Source organism: Pongo abelii, chromosome 1 (genome assembly GCF_028885655.2).
Source record: "Pongo abelii isolate AG06213 chromosome 1, NHGRI_mPonAbe1-v2.0_pri, whole genome shotgun sequence".
Lineage (NCBI taxonomy): Eukaryota > Metazoa > Chordata > Mammalia > Primates > Hominidae > Pongo > Pongo abelii.
The window spans coordinates 47,832,501-47,850,002 of NC_071985.2; the positions used below are offsets into that span (position 1 = coordinate 47,832,501).

Genomic DNA, 17,502 nt, shown 5'->3' on the forward strand with positions numbered 1-17,502 from the left:
TCAGGAAAAAAAAAAAGAGAGAGAGAGAGAGATTGTATAGCTGTTGCCTTCCAAACTTCAGGGGTATCTGATCAGAGCTGGGAAGGGTGGGATCTCTTAGTTGGAACCTCACACAGGGAGCAAGGAGCTCCCTTGTATTTTCCCTGGCTAAATCCAGAAAACAGGGAACATTGGAGGAAAGTTCACTCCAGCATGGGCACAAGGCAGCTGGCTATCCCCCAGGGCCCCTCTGTGGAGGCTCGCTGTGGCTTGGAAAGGGGCAGTGACAGCCAGATGATAAGCTCTGTCCCTGATCTTCTAATAACACTCAGCAGAATGTCAGCAGTCCTGGGAACCCCAGCTGCTGCAAGTCCCACCACCTGAAATTGTCCATATGGCCATGTATGTATAGATAGTGTCATTCCTGAACTGCCCTTTGTCATCAAACCCACAGGGGCCAAGACAGAAGCCAGACTTCAAAGTAGAGGAAGAATGAGAGATTGAGGCTGGGTAGAGGGGCTGGAAGAGGGTGAAGAGTCAAAGAGGGCAGGGACTAGGTCAGAGATTTGTTTCTGTCTCCTAAGCTGGAGATGCCCCACAAGAAAGAGACAAGGCACGACACAGACCCCTTTTAGTAGGAGCTGGCCAAAGGAGAAGGGGGTAGGCTGGTAAGAATATACTCGCCCTGCTCTGGGTCATCCCCCAACCCTCAGGCTGAGCACAAGGTCACTCATCTTTCTCTGGAGGGGTCCCTCCACCTCTCAGACACTCTCTGTGCCTGTCTGGTTGCCACACACTCCCTGCACATCGGCGGGCCTATGTCCTCAAACAGTCGATCTTGTGCACACACAGCCTCTTTGTATCCAGCCACCTCTCACACACGTTTGGATGGGTCTCACACAGTATCTGTCTGTCTCTCATTTCCACTGCTTGGCGTACACATCACAAACGTGCTGACTCTGTTTTTCTACCGCACATGGCCCTGTGTCAGCCTCTCCTACCTTGTCTCTCTGTGATCCTGCCCTGCATATTCAGTGAGTGTTGATCCGCCTCCAATGTAGCTATGTGCTTTCGGTCTCTATGGGCCTGACTCTTTCCTTTGGCCTGCTTTGCAAATCTATACTTTTATGCCTTTTCCTGTACTTGTTCCATTGTCACACTGATATATAGATGACCACCATTCAGTCCTTCAGCATCTTTGGACCCCCAACCCTGAACACTTCAGTAGGTAAGCCCCTCTGCCTGGCCTGCTGGCCTTTCTTCAGCTGCAGTGAATGGCCTTTTACTGCCTGGCCAGAGACATCTGATAGCCCAGAGGCCAGAGCTGGCCCCTCATGAACATCCTGGGACAGCTCAGCCTTTGAGCTGGAGTCAAACAAGGACTTGTATTCACAGAGGCTTGGGTTGCTCCTTCTGCCCTTGGACCAGAATTCCTGACTGTGGCCACTTTGTGGCTCCCCAAAGCAAGACTCTATCCTGGAAGATGGAGAGGTCATGTAAGGGCATTCCAGGAGGGGGTCTCTAACAATGATTCATTGGTCAGTCGACAGCATGGCCTGAGAACCTACACTGCTAGGTGTTGAGGGGAAACAGAGAGAGAGAAGACAGAGTTTCTGCCCTTGGGAAGCTCCTACTCCAGTGGAAGCCCTGTGATCCCTGCCCCTGACATGCTCACAGGCTTCAGGGACACAAGGGCTGCACACAGAGGGAAAGGCTTCAAGGAGTACATGGTGAGGCAGTAGGTGTACTGGAACGTGCACAGAATATCAGACGCAGAGGCCTGGGTTCTGTTCTGGTGGGGCCACTTTGAGTTATGTGATCCTCCCAAGCCAGTTAATCCGAGTTCCAATTTCTTCACTTGTAAATTGGAGGGGGGAAGAATATCTAATTCATAGGGTTGTTAACATTAAATAAGATAATGCCATATTAGTGTGTGCAAACCGTGCATGCTATGCAATTGCGAGAGAATCATAGAAGTGCAAATTACTTGCAGTATGAATTATGCACACAAGTTCCAGGACAACCCGGAGTCCAGTGCGACGAATTAGGAAAGGCTCCCTGGAGGGAGGGGATTTTGCAAAGATGGGTGGGCAACTGGACATCACCACCCAGGTGGAATAGTTGGCCATAGATGATGGCCTTTATAGCTTTGGTTTTCTAGAAGCAACCAAGAGAAGAGATGGAGGTAACATTTACTGACATCTGCTGCATGCCAAATGTTATTTTTATTTTATTATTTTTTTTTAAGACAGAGTCTTGCTCTGTCTCCCAGGCTGGAGTGCAGTGGCACGATCTTGGCTCACTGCAAGCTCCGCCTCCCGGGTTCACGCCATTCTCCTGCCTCAGCCTCCCAAGTAGCTGGGACTACAGGCGCCCGCCACCACACCTGACTAATTTTTTCAGAGACAGGGTTTCACCGTGTTAGCCAGGGTGGTCTCGATCTCCTGACCTCGTGATCTGCCCGCCTTGGCCTCCCGAAGTGCTGGGATTACAGGTGTGAGTCACCGCACCCGGCCACCAAGTGTTATTTTTTAAGATGGAGTCCGATCTCGGCTCACTACACCCTCCATCTCCCAGGTTCAAGCAATTCTCGTGCCTCAGCCTCCCAAGTAGCTGGGACTACAGGAGCCTGCCACCACGCCCAGCTAATTTTTGTATTTTTAGTAGAGACGGGGTTTCACCATGTTGGCCAGGCTGGTCTCGAACTCCTGACCTCAAGTGATCCACCTTGGCCTCCCAAAGTGTTGGGATTACAGGTGTGAGCCACTGTGCCTGGCCACCAAGTGTATTACATACACTATATTTCACTACATGCTAAGAACAATCTTATTGCCATATTCGTATTCTCGCTTAAAATAGATAAACAGCTTTCACAAAGACTCAGAGCTGGGATCTGAACACCAGGCCTGTCATACTTCCAAACTTGTGTTCTTTCTGTAATATCAGACTACATGGAATTTCCAGGCACCACACAAGCTCAGCTGGCTTATCACAGAACATAAGGAGAAGGTTGACAATTAAAGAGGGGAGACAGTGGACAGGTAGACAGGTGGGCAGAGCTGGTGGGGGAAAAGCCAAGCTCATCTCAACAGCTTCCTTGATCCTTACCCATCCTGATTGTCAACCAAATTGCATGTCATCACACTAGGTGAAAACTCCAGCAGCTCAATTGTAGGTTACTAGGACACACTAGAGTGAGGAGCACTCCTTAGCTAGCATTAGTTGCCATAGCAACTAGAATACCTCCAGCAGCCCCTCTGGAATACCTGGCTTACGCCAACCTTTCACCAACCCTGCTGGGTTTGAACAGACACTGTTATCCAGATTAACGCTGCACAGACTGAGGGGTGCTGCCCACTATTTTAAGAATTAAGGAGGCTGGGTGCAGTGGCTCACACCTGTAATCTTAGCACTTTGGGAGGTCCAGGGGGGATTGGGGATTGCTTGAGCCCAGGAGTTTGAGACCAGCCTGCGCAACACAGTGAGACCCTGTCTCTACAGATTTCTTTTTGCGATGGAGTTTCACTCTTCTTGCCCATGCTGGAGTGTAATGGCATGATCTCAGCTCACTGCAAGCTCCACATTCCGGGTACAAGTGATTCTCCTACCTCAGCCTCCCAAGGAGCCGGGATTCCAGGAGGCTGCCACCACACCAGGCTAATTTTTTTTGTATTTTTAGTAGAGGTGGGGTTTCACCATGTTGGCCAGGCTGGTCTCAAACTCCTGACCTCAGGTGATCCACCTGCCTCAGCCTCCCAAAGTGCTGGGATTACAGGCATGAGCCACCACGCCTGGACTTCTACAGAAAAATTTAAATACTAGCCAAGTGTGGTGATGTGTGCCTGTAGTCCCAGCTACTCAGGAGGCTGAGGTGGGAGGATCATGTGAGCTTAGGGAGTAGAGGCTGCCATGAGCCGTGATTACACCACTGAACTCTAGCCTGTGCAACAGAGTGAGATCCTGTCTCAAAAAAAAAAAAAAAAAAAAAAGAAAAAGAAAAAGAAAAAAAAAGGAGTGTTTTGAGAGCCAGGGGTCACATCTGACCCAGGAATCTAACTCCACACCTTCCTCTCGTCTTTCCTTCCCATCTTTCCTCTTTATAACTGGTGGTGTTTGTGTCCCACCTATGCCCCTCTGCAGTCACTGTTCCTGTGCGTGCTGTCTGAGCACGACTGTGGGCGCCTGTGACTCGAACTCAGGGATTCCTCTCGGCCTATGTGCAGCAGGCTTGAAACGCAGACCCAGTGCCCTCTAGGAGCTGCCCTCAGCCAATAATGAATGGGAGCTGACATATAAATACCCATGCTTCCTTGCCCTTCTGCTGGGGCAACACTGAGGTGTATTCCACGTCATCTCCTAGAAATCCGTAAGCCCCAGTTGCCCACAGCAGTAACCTGCACATGAACATAGCCTGTAGCGGCTTCCTTCTCTTCCCTAACTCATTCCCACTCCTGTCAGCACTTTCTGGGCACCTGCCAAATAAACCACTTGCACCCAAATCCTTGTCTCAAGGTCAGCTTCTGGGGATGCCCGGCCCAAGACATTCTTCATAAGCAAGAAACATGTTTGAGTGAGGGACTGACAGCCCAATTAGCCAAGTCATGATGGGAAAGAGGTCATGGCCACTTGTGTGACTCTGTGTGCAGTGAGCTTAGCTATTTGCACAACAAGCACATGCTATACTCAGCCCAGACCCCAAACCACAGATGGGCACCATTTGCTGCAAGAGAACATTGTGTGAACAGGTAAAAATGGGTCAAGACAAATCCATCTTTCTTGGCAAACAACTTATTATGTCATTCTTCCTGTGAGGATCAGAAAGATCATTTTCAAGCATGAAGGTTAATACATTCTTTGTCAAAGAATGTATTATCATCTAGAATGTGTCTGTGACAACTTAGGTCCAGCAGCTTGCTAATGTCTATCATCAAATGGCTGATGAAAGACAGCCAGCATTTGTTGAGCATTTATGATATCTAACATAAGAGAGCATTTAAGATATCTAATGTAAGAGTATTAACTAATTTAATCCTCACATCAATCTTACAGAGTAGGCACCACTTCTCTCCACAGTTTTCGGCTGAGGAAACAAGCAGAGGGAGGTGAAAAACTCATCCAAACTCACAGAGCTAGGAAGGAAAACAGACAGGATACAAACACAGGCAGCCTAGCTGTGAGCCTTCACTCTAAACCATGCTATGGCTCTGCCCATCTGTGGTATGCCTGTGTTAATAAGCCTGTTCTCAAAAGTCTGTTTATTTAACTGCATGCTACAGGATTAAAAGAATATCAAGACTGTGTTGCGAAGCATTCTTTGAAACCTAAGTCAAAGCCCAAATTTAATGTCCTCATCTTCCAAGTTTAAGAAATCTTATTTTGATACTCTAGCAACCCCCAATTAAGACAGAAGCCATCAGCTAAATGAAGAGAACATTACGCTGAGATCAGAATAATAGATTTCTATTTTTTTTTTTTTTTTTGAGATGGAGTTTTGCTCTTGTTGCCCAGGCTGGAGTGCAATGGTGCAATCTTGGCTCACTGCAACCTCCACCTCCTGGGTTCAAGCAATTCTCCTGCCTCAGCCTCCCGAGTAGCTGGGATTACAGGTGCGCACCACCATGCTGGCTAGTTTTGTATTTTTAGTAGAGACAGAGTTTCATCATGTTGTTGTTGGTCAGGGTGGTCTCGAACTCCTGACCTTAGGTGATCCACCCACCTCGGCCTCCCAAAGTGCTGGGATTACAGACATGAGCCACCGCGCCCAACCAGAATAATAGAATTCAAACTGACAGCTCTTTATACTTTTCAAAGCACTCTTACTATTCTTTTCCATTTGATCCTCTTAAGGCAAAAATGATTACCATTTTTACAAATGAACAAACTAAGACTCAGAGAGGCTAGGTGGCTTGCTCAGTGCCACAGCAAGTTAGAGGTGTGCTTAGGATTGAACTCCAGATCTCAGAATTAGCCCAGTGCTTCTTCCCTACACCACAGAGAAGCATCAGCCAAGGCTATGTGTATGAATCTGGAGTCAGCATTCTAATTGTTAGGTATTATCTTCAACGAAGCAACAGCTATCGTCTACTTCAACTACATACTGCTTCCTTTACTGTGGACCCAATAAGTACCCTACCTTTCTATTTTATTTTAATTTTTAAAATTTATTTAACTTTCTAGAGACAGGTTCTTTGTCGCCCAGGCTGGTGTGCATGGGTGTGATCATAGCTCACTGCAACCTCAACTCCTGGGCTCAAGGGATTCTCCCTTCTCAGCCTCCTGAGTAGCTGGGACCACAGGCACATGCCACCATGGCCAGCTAAGTTTTAATTTTTTTTGTAGAGACAGTGTCTTGCTATGTTGCCCAGGCTAGTCTTGAACTCCTGGTCTCAAGTGATCCTCTCACCTTGGACTCCCAAACTGCTGGGATTACAGACATAAGCCACTGCGCCTAGCCCACTTGTTCATGTTTTTTTTTTTTAAGAGACGGAGTCTTGCTCTGTCACCCGGGCTGGAGTGCAGTGGCACAATCATAGCTCACTGTAGCCCCCAACTCCTGGGCTCAAGTGATCCTCTTGTCTCAGCCTCCCAAGTAGTTGAGACTATCCATAGGCATGTGCTGCCATGCCCGGGGTCTCACTTTGTTGCCCAGGCTGCCTACCTCCCTTTTAGATTTGAAATCCTTTCAGGAGAGAAACTGAGTTTCCTTCCTGAACTTGAATGTTGGGTCCTCCCGAGGATGGCCCCCTACTGCTCTCTGCTTCTATCCTTGGGTTCCATGAGCAAAAACTAGGCCTGGCCCAGCTGTCGCGCTAGGCGGGATTCCTAAAGACCTACCAGGAAACAGAGAAGGCAAAGGCAGAAGAAGACATAAGAAGTGGGACAACTCTACTCCTTGTCCATTCAAATTCAAAAGGGGTCTCTTCTTTGTACAAACCACATAAACCCAGGGCTCATTGCAAGAGAATTCTTATCAATGAGGGTGGCTGGGTTGGGTATCTTGAGGTCTGAGAGTCAGACATGAGCCCAGTGAGAGGGCAGTGAATGCAGCTCCTTCTCAGGACGGTAGCTGCAAAGGCTGGGGCCCTGTCAGCAAGGCTGGAAGTGTCTCTTTAAGGCTTGAGCTCGCTGATTCTGGGAGCACAGAGCCAGCCTGGGAGAAGGCAGGGGCCTACAGTTTATTTTATTTGACATTTTTCAACGTCAGGGCACTTCAGAGCCAAAGAGGAAACGAATCCCATCTGTTCTGAGCCCCCAAGCACAGTTCAAGAGGACAGGCTGGGGAGTGGAGGAAGGGGCGGTGAAGAGAAAAATAAGAAGACTGGAACATCCAGCCACACACGGAGGGCAAGAAGCAACCTGATGAGAGAGCCAGGGTGTGGCAGAAGTCGCCAAGGAATCCCTTCTGTTCCCGACACACGCTCACAGCGCTCACTCAAGATGGAGCCTGCTGACTCTGTCTAAGGCCCTGTGGCCCTTGGCATAGGTTGTGGGACAGCAGTCCTCTCAGGGCTGTGGACCTCACACCTCTATGTAACGTGAAGGGCACCCTCTGGAGTTGTGGGACTCGGCAGTAGTGTTACTGCATTGGCCTGCAAGTCCCCATCCATTACTGCCACCCAGCTCAGACACAGCTCACCCATTCACACACACACAAATGGACACATTGAGAAGGAAACCCACATTAAAGTAGGGAGAAGATGGAGGGCCCTCTGACCTCCTCCCACCAGGCACGTGTGCCTCCTATACTCAGTGCCTGCATCCACCTCTGTATGGGTACCCATCCTCTATTCCCCTCCCACTCCAATGGATGCCAGGGATGGAAAGACAGATGGCTGTGAAACTTATCTTCTTATTTAGATTAAATTCTAGACCTTCCTATTTTTAGAAAAACAAATTCCTTTTGTATTTCCAAGTAGTAAAAATGGCCCGAGCTGTCATCTAGGACAGTCAGCAGCCAACTCGAAGTTGTCTGCAGTGTCATGATTTGGATATTACCCTGGCGAGACTACTTCTGGTGTCAAGCGGGTGATCAGTCTAGGTGCCAAATTTTAAGAGGATCATTGACGTCTTGAGAGCTTCCAGAGGAGGGTGACCAGGACAATGAAAGGTTCGAAAAACTGGGTCATTTAAGAAAGTACTGAAATAAGCTAGGGACTTTTTCTTTTTCTTTTTGGTCTAGAGAATATTTGAGCTATATTAAGAACATGTTGAAATATTTGGATGAAGAGTTACACCCTTATTCTGTTTTTCCCAGATGACAGAATTTGAATCAATAGGTAGAAGTTACAGCGAAGCAGATTTCAGCTGAATATTTAGAAACTTTCTTATAACTTAATTCTGTATGATATGGAATAAGCTTCCCATCACTGTGCCTATGCAAGCCAAGGATGAACGACTGTCTGTCAGGGATACTGTAGAGAAGATTATTGTACTAGATAGGAACATGGACTAGTCTAAAATTACTGAGAAGCTTTAGAAAAATGTGGCTTTCTGGGTAGCAGAGATTCTGCACTGGTAAGTCTGAGGCTTAGAATTTGTATTTCTAAAAAACCCCATCAGCTATAAAACTCTCAGAAGAAAACATAGGGGAAAAGCTGCATGGCATTAGATTTTGCAATGATTTCTTAGATATGACACTCAAAGCATAGCCAACAAAAGAAAAAAATAGATAAACTGGATTTCATCTAAATAAAAAGCTTTTGTGCATCAAAGGATACATCTACAGAATTGAAAAGGAAACCCAACACACAGAATGAAAGAAAATATCTCCAAATCATACATGTGATAAAAGGTTCATATCTAGCATATATAAAGAACTCTTAACACTCAAAAAGAAATTAAACAACACAATTTAAAAATGGGCAAAGGACTTGAATAGATATCTCTCCAAAGAAGATGTACAAATAGCTAATAAGTACATAAAGATGCTCCATATTACTAATCACTACAGAAATCAAAACCACAATGAGATAACCACTTCACCTCCATCAGGATGGGTTTTTTCTTTTTTTGAGTCGGAGTCTCGCTCTGTCGCCCAGGATGGAGTGCAGTGGCGCAATCTTGACTCTCTGCAACCTCCCCACCTCCTGGGTTAAAGCAATTCTCCTGCCTCAGCCTCCCGAATAGCTGGTATTACAGGCACGCACCCCCACGCCAGCTAGTTTTTGTAGTTTTGGTAGAGATTGGGTTTCACCCCAGACCAGCTGGCCGGACTGGTCTCCAACTCCTGGTCTCAAGTGATCTGCCCACCTCAGCCTCCCAAAGTGCTGGGATTACAGGTGTGAGCCACCGAGCCTAGCCAGGATGGCTATTATAAATACAAACAAAACAGAAAATAGTAAATGTTGGGGAGAATGCAGAGAAATTAGAACCCTCATTCATTGCTGGTAGAAATGTCAAATGGTGCAGCCATTGTGGAAAACGGTATGGTGGTTCCTCAAAACAAACAAACAAAAAACACATAGAATTACCATATGATACAGCAATTCCATTTCCAGGTATATACCCAAAAAAAAACTGAAAGCAGGGACTTGAATAATATTTGGACACTAATGTTCAGAGCAACATTCTTCACAATAGCCAAAAGGTGGTAACAACCCATGAACAGATGAATGGGTAAACAAAGTGTGGTGTATACATACAACAGAATAGAGTTCAACCTGAAAAAAGAATGAAATTCTAACGCTACAACATAAATGCTCCCTGATGACATTATGCTAAGTAAATAAGCCAGTCATTCAACAACAACAACAACAAAGACTGTATGATTCCACTTATATGGGTTACCTAGAGTAGTCAAATTCATAGAGACAAAAAGTAGAATGGTGGCTCCCAGGAGCTGAAGGGAGGAGGAAAGGGAAGCTACTGTTTAATGGGTACAGAGTTTCTCTTTGGGGAGAAGACAGAATTCTGGAGATGGACATGATGATGGTTACACAGCAGTGTCAATGTACTGAATGCCACTAAACTGTACACTTTAAAATGGTTAACATAAAATGGTAAATTTTATGTTATATATATATTACCACAGTTTTTAAAAATAAATCGTTTTTAAAAAACATGTATGATTATTCTGGTAGCAGCATCAGAGTCACTTTCTTCCTTCTAGTTTGCTGACTTCAGTTTGAAGAATTTGCCTTCTTTGGTTTGCTGACTAATGACCTGAAAGGGGCCTGGTCACTGGAGGGAGTAGGGAGAACTGACTTGAGACTGAACAGGGTCTTGGGAAGAGCCGTCAAAGGGATGATCCCCCCGCAGATAAACAGAGTGTGGAGAAAGCGCCAGAATTACTGTCATCTTTTATGGCTCACTCGGATAGCTTGGAGCCGATTATGTCACCCAGTGGGGAAAGATCAGCTTTTCTGCTGGCCCAGTGCTGGGAGCTCTTGGGAGGTAGGAAAGTAAATTGCAGTGGGCCGAGGCTGATGGGTGGGCAGGGGTGTCGCCGTGTGGCTGAGGAGGGAAGCGCTGAAGCTATCCCTACAGGGAACAGTCCTACCCCTTTTATGACTAGAAAAACAGTTTTTTAAGAAATAGGACATTTTCTAAATTATAACATCTAGATGGAAACCACAATGGGGATGAGAAGGCCAACAGGAGGCTGAGCAACGACAGCTCAGGTTTGCATGTTCACTTAAAGAGTCGCTGGAATCCAGGTTGCCCTGTTACTAATTAAAACAACAACAACACTTAACCATGAAAACACATAATTGAGGAGTGACTGTTTACATTAAATTACTGGGGATTATAAGTTGATTCCCTTCAACTCTGACTTCTCAGATGGCCGTGTTTACAGTCCCGGCAGGGAAGTTAACAAACTCGTGTTAAGGGTTACTGCTAACTGAAGGTTGACCATAACAAATGCATGTGAAATGATCTTGTAAACTAGCATCACAGTTTACAGTAAGGTCCACTTTATGGATATTGCCATGCCAACAATTGACTCTGTGTTCCCCATGCAAACTCCAGGCTTCCCAGGGCTTACAGCTGGGGGCTGTGCAGGGAAGGCAAGTTCTTATTCATGCTAGTCTCGGTGAACTCTAATTTTTAAAAAATGGATTTGGGAACACACATCCTCTCCAGAGGAAAGAGGATAAAGCAAGGGTGTTAGAGGGGGGATAAAGGGGGTCTTTCCTACCCTTTCCCCCTGCATTCCATGCCCCCACACCCTATTATCTATGCCCCTGGGATTGACCAGCTGCTACTAGATCTGTCTTTGCTGCTGATTCTGAGTGAGTGGGACTCTGGTCAGACTACACACCCCTGACGGTAAGAATCATGTCTCTCCATCAGTCTGGGACTCTAATAACAACAAAAATAATAATAGCAACAAAAATAATAGCTGTCATTTAGTGAGAGCATTTATAATGAGCCAGGAATTATTCTAAGTACTTTACATATATTAACCCATTGAATCCTCATCAGAACCCTGACATAAGTTCTACTATTATCTGCATTTGACAGATAGACAAATGAAAGAAAGCCTGGGGAGGTGAACTAGTTTGCTCAAGCTCATACAGCTAGTTAAGAGCCGGAACTCCTGCCACCTTCCTCAGACTGGGACGTCTCCAAGCAGGGGTCCTGTACCTTCCAACACTTGGGGTATTTTCTGCCATGGCCATCAGGTGGGTTGGTGGGGTGAAGGGCTCTCAGAGGGATCTTGTTTCTGTCAGTTTGGGAGCTGTGCTGGGCAGGGGTCCCATCACCTCCATCAGTCTGGGAGCTGTGCTGGGCAGGGGTCCTATCACTTCCCCTGTCTGGAAGCTCCCTAGGGTCTGGGGCTATGGTCCTTCTCACACATGGGGGACTTTCTAAAGACTCAGCCCCACAGGGCTTGTGCCACCCTCTGCACCCTCCTGGGATTCTCAGAGGAGGGCAGTGACCTGATACTTCCTCAGGCAGTCCCTGGCAGCTTCCTAGGGCAGAGGCTGTGTGGAGCAGCTCCTCATACACCTTGGCTCTCCTTCCTGCCCAGCACAGGCCTCTGACCACAGAAGGAGTTCAGGATCTGTGCATTGCATGGCTTTTCTCCGGTCCCAGCTCCAGGCTGGCGGATCTGAGCGTGAGCGTGAGGTTGGGCTGGCCCCTGGGATTTAACAGGCAGTAAACAACTCCATTCATGCGTCAGTTGTTTTGCTCCAGAGCAGCCTCATCAGCTGGACAAGCCCTAACCAGATCCCTCCAAGTTCTCCGCAGGGGTGGAGATGGGGGTGGGGAACAGTAGATGGCCTGGAGCTTGGCTCTCGTCTTTTCCGAGGAGAGGCTACTTTCCACTCCCTTGAAGCCTGGGATTTTTACTGGGGAGAGGCAGGCCCTGGCAGTAAGATATTAAGTCCCTGAGAAGGAAGGGAAGGGGTGCTGCTGCTACTTGTATGAACCCTTGGCAGACGAGGGTACCAGCAAACCAAGAAGGGTAGAAGTGGCAGTCGGCTGAGAGGTGCTCCAGAGAAGTTTCCAGAACCACTGCCTCTCTCTCCTGTCTCTGGGCTTGGAAGAGTTGGCCAGGATCCCCCTAAGCCCCCAGCACTTCATTCTTCCTATCCTCTCTTCTATCTTCCCAGACCAGGAGAGGACAGCAAGAATGAAGTGCTGGGGGCTTGGGGTCCTGGCCAACTCTTCCAAGGTTGGAAGGCATAGGCACAACTCTGTTAATTAAGGCAGAAAAATAGAAGAAGATGAGGGTCCCTGCAGGGCAAAAGGCAGGAAAGAAGGATTTGACATGCTGGGTAGGGATTAGGAAGTTGCATGATTGGTAGAAGGTTTGCACAGGAAGAAACCCAAGGAGCAGAGACTGAGGACCACAGGGGTCAGACAGGGAACTGAGGGGTTAGGAACCCCTGGCAAAGGAAGTGGAGCCACTGCTGCTACTCACTGTTTGACTAGCGATTTCACCCACAAGCTCTCATTTTCTCTTCTTAGGTAGACAGATACGATGTTAATAACCTTTTGGTTTTTTTGTTTTGTTTTGTTTTGTGTTTTGTTTTTTGTTTTTTTGCAAATGGGAAAGCAGATTTAGTTGTCCAGGGTCCACACAGAGTTCGCATAAGAGCTGGGAATAGAATGCTTTTCCAAGGCTCTTTGAGGCAGTTTATTGAGGGCAAAGAGCCAAGGAGGAGGGTGACAGAATAACAGCCACAGAGACCAATGAGAGGGAGGCGCCTTCATTGACCAATCAGCTCCTCGGATGTAGGCCCTGCCCACACCACACCCAAGTCTAGAATAAACCACATCGAATTTCAGAGGCAATCACAAAGTGTACACAGCACACTTTTGTGTGCTTTCGTCGCAGCACAGCAAACCAAAACCCATGTTTTGGGTTCCACTCCACTTTTAAGGCATCCCATCCCAGTGGTCTTTCCACCATCCTCCCCCGCCATCCAACAAGCCCCTGCACTTACCCGGTAGTGATGTCGTCATCCTCCGTCATGGTCTTGCCCATGAGGTCACTGTCGCTCATGTAGCCGGACTTGAGGTCCACCTCATCCGAGTCCAGGGATTCGACCAGCTCCAGGCGGGAGATATGGCTGAGCTTGCTGGGGCTGCGCATGGGCATGGTGTGGGAGTAGTGGGCCCGCTCCCCGTGCATGTACCAGGCGGGCGTTCCCTCTGAGCGGCAGCTCCCACCCACAGAGGGCGCGTCACCAGCCTGCAGCCGCGGACTGGACTGGCCATAGCGCCATGACAGAGGGGACGAGCGGTTGGAGAGGCTGGACACGCTGCGTGGGTTGGCGTCATCGCTGTCGTAGCAGGTCATCTCCAGGGAGCTGGGTGGAGAGCAGAAGGCACTACTTAGTCCTTGGCACAGCCACTGTGTGCCCTGTCCCCTCACAAGCACCCCAGCAATGCATCCCCTCCACCCACAGGCCCTGTCACCTCCTCCCCACCTGCCGAAGCTCCACCTCCTCCATGAGGCCTCTGACTGTGTGTTGCCTTTGTGATACGTTATCTGTTTGACAAAGGAAATGATCTTAAGTGGCTAGGGAAGAAATCCTGTATACTGGTAAGAGCCTAGATTGTGTAATATGACCTGGGTTTGAATTCTTTTTTGCTATTTGTTAGTAAATGAGCTCAAGGAAAGTAAATAACTAAAGCTTCAGTTTCCCCATCTGTACAATGGGGATAATGGCATAACATCTACCTTATAGAGTTGTAAGGATCACATACATACAGACAGAACACAGTGCCTGGTATATGGAAGGGGTCAACAGATCTGGAGGCAAGTGGGAGAGACTGGTCACTTGAGCTTAGAAGGCCTTGATCATTTTGTTAATAGTGTGTCCATCACCTCTCTTCTATTAATTAGCTGAGGGCTAGCTGATTCCCAAACATCAGATATAGGAAAGCTGAAGTAGAGTGCAGAGAGTATAGGAAAAGCTTTGGGAATCTGGGATGTATGGCAGGTCCCCAGTAAGACTGGTCCAAGCCACAGGCCTAGGGCAGCAGGGGAAGTAGAGCCTCCCCAGAGAATAGAAGCAGCCTTAACTGGACAAAGGAGAGGACACAAGGAACCGGACATGGGGGTGAAGCCAAATGTCCGGAGTCTCAAGCCTCAGGCCCTGCTAGACCAGGCCAAGGGAGCAATGCCCAGGCGAGTGCTGGATGGCCTGAGACTAGGGGAGCCTGGGGGCCTAGGGAAGGAGATAGGGCCAGGTGGGCTGCAGAGAGGAAATACAACTGGAATCTGGTTGAAGGGGTGGCTTGGACTTGGGTTCAGGCTGAGACCCATAATTCCATCTAGCCTAGAAGTGGGGCCAGCCCAAATCAGCCTTAGCCAGGGTCTCCATAACTTATCCTAACTTAAGCCAGACAGGACTAAGTAAGCGAAACGGGGTTTGGTGGCCAAGAAAGCTGGGGCAACTGAGGCAATCTGTGGCTGGACATGAGTTACATGAGCCCAAGCAATCATTGCTCTGTGAACACATTCATTGCTTAGCCACTTTGGGGGCTGGAATGGGAGTGGGACATTGATTTTTCCATTCTAGTTTCTATCAAGTTCCTTGAAAAGAAGGAAAATTTCCAAAGTTGTCTCTATGGGACCTGAGAAAATACAGTCTTATTTTCTAACCAGCAGAACTTGAGGGATCCAAATGCTCTTGAAACTGAGTGTACTGGGGTCCTGGCAGTAGTCCTGTGGGCAAGATGGGGGAGGCCCTGGCCAGTCAGGGCAACCAGTGGCAGCTGCTTCTGGCCCTCTGGAGGGCTTCCTGACCGGGTCCATGCCCAGCGGCCCCCCTCCTGGCCCTGCCAACTCTTTTTACTTATTTATTTATTTTTGAGATAGGGTCTCACTCTGTTGCCTAGGCTGGAGTGTAGTGGTGCAAACACGGCTTACTGCAGCCTTGACCTCCCGAGCTCAAGTGACCCTCCTGCCTCAGCCCTAAAGTAGCAGGGACGACAGGCACACATGATCACATCCGGCTAATTTTTGTATTTTTTATAGAGATGGGGTTTTGCCATGTTGTCCAGGCTGGTCTCGAACTCCTGAACTCAAGCAATCCTCCCACCTCAGCCTCCCACAGTGCTGGGGTTACTGGCGTGAGCCACTGCACCCTGCTTCTGGCAGCCGTTTAGGAACCCCTTTGTGTTCTGCAGCTCTGCCTCATACAGTGTCTTGTTTCGGCTTCTAATTACCGTGGACCTAGACATCACATCTCCTTGGACAGAAACCGACGTTCCCCTGAAGCCAGAGACTGTAGTGATGGTGCGACTTTGCCTGCCTTGCTCACTCACTACTGTATTTCAGCACTTTGCATGGCACCTGGCCTGCAGCTGGTGCTCAAGAATGAATCAAAGAGGAGCAGACCCGCGATGGATGTGTGAGTAAAAAGCAAGGAAGTTCTCATCAGAAAACTCAGTCCAGCGCCCTATGCAGTAAGTGCTTGATAAAAGCAAGCTGACCTTGACCACGGGATGAGACACAGGAGGAAGAGGATGATGCTAACCATACCAAGAGGGTGGCGGGGATCTCCAGGGGAGCTGGTTTGGGTAGTTAGCCTACACCATGGTTATATACTAGTGTGGGAGTGAGGGCTGCACTCAGCAACTGGGTTCCTCAATTCTATTCCTGGCCTGCCCCTGTTTAGTTCTTTGTACTAAAAGTGCCTCTTCCCCTATTCCACAGCTCTCTCTTTTTTTTTCAGTTCCCCCAAACACATCTCTAGACATCTCTAGACCTAAGCTGGTGAGGGGGATTCTAGCTCAGATCCTCAGTTCTTGAATTCCAGCCCTGCACCCACCCTTCAGGCTTGGCTATCTCTGGGGAGGACACAGTTTCATTTCCTCTCCAGCCACAGTCTGACCCAGACTCTCCTCGCTGGGGGAAATGAACCAATAGAAATAGAGGAAGCAGCACAGGAGTAAAGGCTTCTGAAAAGGAATGGAATCCAGTTATCCTGGGAGTTCCTGGGTGAAAACAGCCTTGCAGGAAGCACACACTGGACTATAAGCTCCGAGGATGAAGCTTGTGTGTGTTCTGGGGAGCCAGTGCCCAGTGCTGTGCCTGGCACACAGCTGGCATGGGTTCAGAGCATGCTGAGTACAGAACCCACCCTCATCAGCCAGCATGACTCTGGCAGGTGCCTCCCTGCCCCCAGCCTCATTCTCTAACCCAGGGAGCATGTATATATCCTGTCTACTTCCAGGGCTAAGGGAAGGGCTCATTGATAGAAAGCCCTTTAAAAAGTAAAAGAGCCGGCAGGGCGTGGTGGCTCACACCTGTAATCCCAGCACTTTCGGTGGGCGAGGAGGGTGGATTACCTGAGGTCAGGAGTTCTAGACCAGCCTGGCCAACATGGTGAAACCCCGTCTCTACTAAAAATACAAAAATTAGCCAGGTGTGGTGGCACGCACCTGTAGTCCCAGCTATCTCGGAGGCTGAGGCAGAAGAATCGCTTGACCTGGGAGACAGAGGTTGCAGTGAGCTGAGATCATGCCAAGGCACTCCAGCCTGGGAGACAGAGTGAGACTCTGTCTCAGAAAAAAAAAGAGCCATAAAAAGTCAGGGAAACATTGTTTTGGCTATCAGTGTGGAACAGGAATAATATAAACCAAAGCCTAAGAGAGGAAGTGGCTCTAGGTCCTCAGTAAACAGAAAAACCAGCTCCGGGGCTCTTGGTTCCTTTCCTATAAAGGGAGGCAGAAGCCAGAGGCCCTAGACTCTCCCCCTAAACCAGTCAGCATTATGCAAAAGCCTTGATTGAAGCCTCCCCTTTCCCACTAGAAGCAGAAAACCAATAGCGCCTGCCTAGGGTCAAGCCGTCTGGCTTAACGGAGGGGCTGGGGGCTGGCTGCTCTGAGTCAGTGGCACCAGGAGGCTGGAGCTGCTACTTCTCTCCTACTCCTGTGAGTGAGTCATTTGGGGTGTGGCCCTCTCAGCAACTAAGCACTTTCTGGTGTCTTTGGCATGAGGCTAGTGGGTGACTTGGTGCTGAGAGATGTTTCAACAATTTCCTTGGATGGGGGAAGGCAGATGTCCAAGATTTCATCCGCTGGGTCCTAAACTGATGAGCCAAGCTCTGCCAGACC

The 17,502-nt window shown here is 48.4% G+C and overlaps 1 protein-coding gene across 13 annotated transcripts in view; it reads right to left on the minus strand.

The window, feature by feature from the left end:
* NAV1 (neuron navigator 1) overlaps positions 1-17,502 on the minus strand; it is a 282,581-nt gene that overhangs the window by 91,468 nt on the left and 173,611 nt on the right. For all 13 annotated transcript variants that reach the window (XM_063725839.1, XM_063725836.1, XM_054523273.2 and 10 more), the window contains one exon: positions 13,377-13,742. In XM_063725839.1, the coding sequence (XP_063581909.1) occupies positions 13,377-13,742 (366 nt within the window). The remainder of the gene's footprint in view (positions 1-13,376; positions 13,743-17,502) is intronic.